This window comes from Vespula pensylvanica, chromosome 1, assembly GCF_014466175.1.
Source record: "Vespula pensylvanica isolate Volc-1 chromosome 1, ASM1446617v1, whole genome shotgun sequence".
Lineage (NCBI taxonomy): Eukaryota > Metazoa > Arthropoda > Insecta > Hymenoptera > Vespidae > Vespula > Vespula pensylvanica.
Window position 1 is genome coordinate 12,236,535 of NC_057685.1, and position 8,515 is coordinate 12,245,049.

General features: G+C 31.3%; 1 protein-coding gene across 1 annotated transcript in view; it reads right to left on the reverse strand.

The window, feature by feature from the left end:
- Positions 1-368: 368 nt before the first annotated feature.
- The window catches only part of LOC122629938 (somatostatin receptor type 2-like), a 52,529-nt gene continuing 44,382 nt past the window's right edge, over positions 369-8,515 (reverse strand). The window contains exon 2 of the mRNA XM_043813884.1: positions 369-2,619. Within this exon, the coding sequence (XP_043669819.1) occupies positions 993-2,264 (1,272 nt within the window). The 5' untranslated portion in view covers positions 2,265-2,619 and the 3' untranslated portion in view covers positions 369-992. The remainder of the gene's footprint in view (positions 2,620-8,515) is intronic.

Consider the following 8,515-nt stretch of genomic DNA (forward strand, 5'->3'; position numbering starts at 1 on the left):
CGTCGTCTTTACGTCTCTACACAAATATGTGATTTTCAAATTATTTACACATGCACATACGATGATCGAAATTCGTCGTCAAAATACGAAGTTTACTTTTTACGACACTTAAAACCTAAAATCGACAATGACAATATAATCGTTCGAATTCTTTGGTATTTCAATTTGACAAGAATTAATTAAAGAACAAAAATATTCTACAAATTATCACGGCGCTATAATCACTATTAAATTTGAAGAATTCATCCACGAATCTGCATAATTTGTAATAATAATAATAATATATAAATACATACATACATATATATATACATATATATGTATGTATATATAAATATATGAATGTACATATATAAATACATATATATATATATATATATATATATATTTCTTATGAGAGAATAAGAACAGTCACTAGAGCAAACTAGGGAACTCGATCTAGCACCATTAAATCCGCACTCGAGTACGACACATCGTTTTTGTTCTCACGTTCTTCTGCAGAAAGTTTCTCGCGAAGATCATCCACGTTATAAGAGACCAAGTTGAGTAGTAGCCGATTTTATTGAACGCGAGAACGAAAAGAGAAGAGGATCTTGTTCTTGGAAAAGAGCCGGGATGTTCGGCCATTAAGTCATTGTTTTCCAATGTTTCACCATCGACGAGAGGGACAACGACAACTCCTGCAATGGGATTGTTCCGTTTCTTTAATGTCGTTCCTACATCAGCAAAATCTCCATCTTTCTTCCTCTTTTCGACATTCCCTTTAAAAACTTCATTATTTGGTACGAACGACCGTATTCGGAGGAATTGAAAGTTATCGAGGTCGAAGTATTGGTCGCTAATCTCTAAGGATAATAACTTTCATGAAATTCTGGATTCCATCCAAAAACTCTCGTTTGATAGAGAATCAATAATTTTTTCATAGAAGACACAAATACTTATTTTTTTATGATTTGCTTTATATTATCTTTAATATCGTTGAATAAGATAATTTAAACTTGCGTGAGTAGAGTGAGCTGTGCCCCATTCTTTAAGCCTTCTTTGTCTTTATTAGCATGATCTCGATTATTTTCACTGGTCACTGTAATATTCGATCGTGATGTCATAGTTACGGTTGTAGTCGAAGTTTTACTGACCAATAGACCTCTCTCAACGTCCTCATCTTCTAATTCGAGTTTCGATTGACCCAAAGTTACATGACGATTGGATTGAATCTTCTCAGCATTCGCTTTATTCCTTCGTGGAAATACACTGTTCTCGATGTGGAGTGTCGCGTTCACGTCCTTACCTGCTGCGCAAGTGCAAGCTTTCATAAAGCTTTTCTTAAAATTGTCACTAAGAAAAGCGTACAATATCGGATTCATAGCACTGTTGCTATAGCTAAGAAATCCAGCCAATAGAAAGCTAGCGATACTGATGCTTGACTGACATTGTTTCGGGGGTGTATAAATCAGAGCTACTTGCATTAACCAATAAGGTAGCCAACAAAAAACGTATACAGTAATGACGGTTAACACCAGTTTGGTCACTTTACGATGAGAACGTTTTTTCTCCTTTGATTTATTTTTCGGTCCTACCGTTTGAAGTTTCCTGATTACCAAGAAATAAAAGATCAATATGAGGATCAATGGAACGGCAAAACCCAGAATGAAAGTATAAAGAGTGAAAGCTGTTTGACCACCGCGATCGTCCGGCCAATAAATATTGCAACTGTTACCCTTAGGTGACTCCATTACGTTTGCGTAAAGAAATACTGGAATCATAAAGATTGCACTTTTAGCCCAAGCGGTACAAGAGACTATTCTGGATATACAAGGTGTTCGCATTTTCGGAGAAGATATAGGATGACAAACGGCTATGTAACGATCGGCACTCATAATGAACAGGAAGATACTACTGGTGAATTGATTTATACTTGTTGTTGTCATATAAACCTTACACATTACATTCCCAAAGATCCAGCTTCTCGTACTCATTGTTGTTACGAGAAAAGGTATACCTATCAAGAAACATTCATCTGCTATAGCAAGGTTAACGATATACATGTTCGTCACCGTTTGCATTTTTGAAAAACGTAGGACAACGTATATCACCAAAGTATTCCCAAGTAAACCAACGATGCAAACGATCGAGTAAAGAATCTGTGTAACCAGAGAAAGAATCGGCAGATCAGCCTGACAATTTTGTATCGTCGTCTCATTGGTACTGTCTGTTTGCGTGTAATTGATGATGCTAGTAGTCGTATTCAACGTGTCGTTCATCATGAAAATTTTCTTAGACCTTTTTCAAGGTCGGTAAGTCGTAAAGAATATTTTCGAAAATAGAGAATACGTGTAGTCAATTGTTGAGAAGTCGACGACAAAGGACACGGATTTAAACGTCGATTCTTCGTCTCTTCGAAACATACAAGTGGAAACTCGATGATATCTGCGACGAAAATGACGATAAAGTAAACGGCGAACTTGACATTTTCTCCTTCTTCGTCTGTTTCTGCTCCTTATGATGATGTTTCACCGTACGGTACATCGAAGAGGACTTATCGTACTTATCTTGGCCTTTCAGCAACAATTCTCTTCTTCTTTCTCTGAGAATATCAGTGTACTACTTCCAAGAGAATATCTGGAACAAAAGGAAAACTTTCGTTTTACGCAATAGAAATAACCAATATTAAACTCGTACTGGATATTACTTTCTAAGGGATACCTTCCTGTACTATCTTTGAGTTTGTACATATATTCTCTAAGTGTATACAAATATATATATATATATATATATATATATATATATATATATTTTAGACAGAATTCTATGTGTAAGTGTCTACTTATATCTGTGTATGTATAAGTTTCTTTCGGGCATACAAGGTCCTTTCTAACATTCGGCTGCAACTAGTATTACGATTTTCTTAACCCATTGTGTGTGTTCCCATTTGCCCTACACGCTAGCCTAGTTTCGATTCCAAAGACGACAGAAGGTTTCTAGTTTATCGAGAACTGTGTTTTATATACCTATTATGTTCATAAATTCATACTAACTAACAAATGTTGGTATAGATTTAATATTAACTAAATTATTTTTTTATTAAATTTCGGATTAATTAAAATATCGAGTAAAAATTAATAATAATAATAATAATTGATATAGCAGAGAGAAATTTAAAGAATACAAATATATGTTGAATACATTGGTCGACAATGAAAATCTTTTTGATTTGAAGATGGTCAATACGTATTGATTTCAACATAAAGAAAATGAATATAAATTTTAAAACTCATTATTGGTACAATCGAATACAGGAATGTTGAATCATTGACGTGTATATTTATTGTTTCTGTACTAGCTTTTATGAAGAAAATCGTGACGTTTATTTTATTATTGTTTGCGTTAGAATTGCATTATTTACATTTATGTCCGTAAGTAGTATATATGAAAAATGAAAGCTTAATATAATTTTAGTCATATTCGTTTTTTTCACCTCTCAAAATTAGGTGGCCGAGAATTTGATTAGTTTGATTCAAGAAAAAATTTCAAAACATATTTATCTTGTACAGTGATATTTATCAAATAAATATTTTCTCGATCGTAACTCTTTTTCCTGATTATTTTACATGGGTGCGAGAAACTTTGAGAGTATATTAACTCCTGCAGAAAAATGCAAATTTTCTTTCGGAAATGAAAGTAGACGGACGTGCGGAATGACGCGGTAAACGGGTGCGATGTAGAGCCACGATTTTTCAGCGGGTAGGTATATTTGCAGCAGCCTGAACATAAAACTTTATGGTCTCTGCAGTATGAGTGCCAACATGTGTACGTGTATCTACGTATATGTGTTCGCATGATAGCGTTTCGTGTTTACGATACCCCTGAGAACTGGGCGGAAAGTGCATTGTGCTGAACAAGGGATGACGCGTGTTACCTTCCTGAAAGCGCAACACTTTCGGTTTTAAAAATGTAAACGTTACTTGTTTATTATCTTACGATATTGATTGTTTGTCAATATTACGGTATGGACTCTAAAATATATTTTTTTCAATTCTTTTTTTCGCTTTATAATTTAAACCAAGCATAGTTTATTATATTTATACACCAAATGAAATTAGTTTTCTAGAGAATATTTTACGTGTAATGATTAAATATATATATAATTCACATATATACGTATATAATATACATGTATAAATATTTGTTTTATATATAATTCTATATATATATGTATATATATATATATATATATATATATATATATATATATAACACTCATGAATAAAATCATATTTTGAGAACATTCGATACCGCATATAATAGAAAAGTGGATTTTACAAAGGAAAAATTTCTTTTACAAAGGAAAGGTTGATAACGATAGATATTTGCCGGTGAATCTCGCAATAAGTCGTTCTTCCAACATTAGTCACTCGAAGAGGAAGATTTTTATGAAGAAAATACGTTAGAAGAAAATTACCAAGCTTCTACTCTTTTCTTCTCATCCCCATTTGTAGATAAAAATGGAAGAAAAAGAAGAGATCAGAAATATGGTGAGCTTTTTCGCGCTTCGTGTGCACTATGATGCAAAAGAGGATTCTTTTTCCTTTTTTTTTTTTTTTTTATTCCTTCTCAAGAGATATTCTCATTAAATGAGAAAGAAAGAAAGAGAGAAAGAGAGAGAAAATGAGAGAGCAAGAGAAGGAGGGTAAAAGAAACAGTACAATAAAGGAAAGCACGACTTCGAAACGATGTAAAGGAGATTTCTTTTTACTGACTATTTCTCATAACTGTATAATATTGAAGACGAAGTCGAAACAGCTGTTGAAAAAAGGATACGAGAACCTTTTTCAAAAAGTTAAAATATCAAAAACACGGCGTAAATCAATTTTACATGAAAATTTTTTTCTTAATTCGCTCTTCGAACTGGAATCTTATTCAGTTTATTTCTTTGTAAAACGAATAGGTTGTTGATTATACTTTTCGTCTTTTTTATTTGACTTCAAGATACCAGACAGAGATTTGAATACTTAAATACACGCAATAAATGCATTTGAATAAATACATAAAGAATCGAAAGATTAAACGACAAAAAAAGTGCAAATTAGAGGTCAGTTTAGAAGATCAGATTTAACCGATAATATTACCTTCTTTCTATTTTTCAAGATCGATGAGAAAGGCACGCTATTCTTTATAAACTCTATACTTTATTAAAAAGTAAATTGAATACCATTTAAATAGTTAAAAAATTTTCGACATTTTCGTGAAATTTGCATGGAATGAAGAAAGAGATATTTCTTTCGATTAAATTTATATATAAATTCCATTTTAAAATATTTGTCGAATGACATAAACGTTACACATGGAAACTGTGCCATAGGAGCGATATTAACGCATCTAAATTTAGGATCGATTAACTAAATTCTGACAAGTAGGATACCTTTGACAGTTGCGGAAGACAAACATAGAGCAACAAGATAAACAAACATAGAGACGTCTCTCAATCTTGTTATATCCAAACACCTTAATGATCTTCCAGAAATTTACTCAACTGTATTACCCGTTCATGCTATAAAGGCATATACAAAAGTATGTGCATATATAAATATGTTTAATGTTTAATGGGTCTTAATCGACTTGCGTCTTCATGCATAAAAAATGATAAAATGATCGAATATATAAATAATAAAAAAGTGAATAAAAGTAGTTAAACCTAGCTTTGGATGTATCTCAATATACATGGATTTTTATATAAATAAAATATCTCAATACATACAGATTTTATAAAAAATAAAATAATATCATGTCTTTTTATATCAAATAATGTTTGAGTACTTCAGGAAAATTAGAAAAAATTACCGAATTACTGTCAATCGCAAAACGATTAATAATACAAATAAAATAAAAATGATTAATAATAAAATCTAAGACCTATTTAATTTTTATATTTATATTTAATTAAATAAAATCGTTATTAAGGACCGTCAATGAACAACTTATAAAAAAAAAAGAAAAACGAAAAAATTAAGTCATCAAACGAATAATATTTTCTATTATTTTTATATTTTATGAACTAAGTATATTAGATAAAAGAATAAAATGTGAGTACAATTAAACATAACTCTTACGGGTTAACATGTTAAAGTGGATAGTTGGATGTACATAGAAAAATTTCAGATTATCTTCTCGTCGCACGAGTCTCGTATAAATGTCTCATACACAGATTCTTGTACATATACACACGTACACGCATAAACGTAAGATAAAAACGTAGCTAAGGACGAAGGTCTCTCATGGAGGTCTCACAATCGTTTCATTCGAAGGACCTATTCCAAGTTTTATTATAACCTACCAATTGGAAGGTCATATTTTTCACAATATTTGAAATAAAATATCGAAGATACTATAGCAGCGAAAAAGATAACGAAATATTGTGCACTCTGAGAACTTCTTTTCGATTTCTTCCTGATGGTTTGATGAAATTTGTCACGTGACCTCACTCCGTAGATGATCATAAAAATTTTTATTGAAAAATTCTTGAAAATTCGTTACCTCGAGGTATTTTCGTATATGTAAAAAAGGTGAATGAAGTATCTGTTTACCTAAGAAAATTTAGATATCTATGATATCCGAGAGATTTTGAAAAATATAAAAGTTCAAAATTTTATGATAATAGAAAATTACGATGATAGCAACATTAAAGTAAATAGTAAGTAATATGTAATAAATTTTATATTATTATAAAATAATGTTATCTCTTCTCTTTTATTTCGATATCGTATTTATTAGATACGCAGAAACTTGTATCTTCTCGAGATATGTTCTCCGATTTTTTCTTTCGATTCATCGAGTTTTTAAACGTTTCACGATGTTATTTAACAAATTTCGAGGCCATCGAATCGATTTTTTACTTTAACTCGTTAATAATAATTATCTATAACGAACCAAATAATAAGACCAAAAAGAAAGACCTGGAAATAATGAGAGAAAATTATTAAAGAAATATTAATTTATATTGTAACGATTTTTGAAGTTTTAAAATTATACGAGTTAATAAGGAACATCATTATTATAGTTAAAGAACAAAAGAGCTTGGAAAAATACCAAACACCATGCTACTCTAAAAGTAATACGTATTTAACGTCAAAGAAATTCGTCAGTAAAAACTTTTCTCTTGCTCGCCGAACGTTCATTGTAGAGAAACACGAAGAACAGTTTCAAAATTAACTGGCGACAATATTGGAAAAATCGTGGAACTAAAGGTGGGAGACAAAAAATATAAAAAATATTAGATAAAATTTCTAAAAATATTTACCCTCTAAAACTTTATATAACTTTTAAATAACGCACTCATATAGTTATATATGTTGTTTTATTTTTTTCATGATTTTTTTCATGCAAAAATTAATAGTTACTTTATATTCGATTATTTTATCATATCACACTGGAAAATATAAATATAAAGTTTATTGTTAGTATATTATATAATTATACTATAATGTATATTTCATATAATATATTCTTCATTTTTGTAGATACGAACGAATATTTAATTATAGAGGATTAAAAAATTAAATCTAATGATTTGCATGATAATGGAACTTTAAAATTCAATTCGATGAATAGATAAACTTTAGTTGCAAAATTTCCTTTTGCGTTCGTTCCTCTTTAAAAGAATCAGCAAGGATGTGGATGAAGAAGAAGGACGAAAAGAAATAGCAGAGACGAGAGGTGGAACGATGTAGAAGAGGGGTAGAAGAAGAAATCTGGCTAGAGAAATTAATTACCTCTCTCTCTCTCTCTCTCTCTCTTTCTAGAGAGACTGGTAGACACTAAAAGTAGAAACTCGATCTCGTGAATGTAGGAAAGGGGTGGAGGTTTACCGAGAGTCTGTGAAATAGGAACGGGCAAATAAAACACTTTCGCTTCTAGCCGCGAAGAAAAAGTGACGACCGCGCCATTTCAACGGAGTCGACGACTGCACGATCTGGCTATAAAAAGAAATTTTTTTTTTTCTCATATTCAATATCGATTTTGGAATCATCTAATCTTCTGGAATTATCTAATCTTCCGGAATCATCTAATCTATTTATGAATTTGTATAACACGTTCAAATTTAGAAAAATCGAGAAAGATTAAAAAATAGATATAATACACGCGCAAAAAAACACGCACAATAAAATATTATTAGGCCAACAATACAATTTTGTAACAATATTTCTACGGCAGGGCCTTTTCTTTCTTTCAATTATATATAATTGACACGGCAGCTTTCAGAAAAGTGTCTTTTAAGAAATGATACGTATCGCTTGAAACTAAATCGCGCAACGTCAATCAATGTAAACAGCACGTGTGTGTCGCGTGTCGAGATACGGATTCGATTCTGGCGAAATAAAAGAGAATTAATGACTTTTTCTCCCTTGGGATTGCGTGAGTTTGTCCATGCATTGGTAACCAATACAGATGAAAGAGAGAGAGACACAGAGAGAAAGAAAGAGAGAGAGGAGAGAGAAGAGAGAGAGAGAGAGAGAGAGAG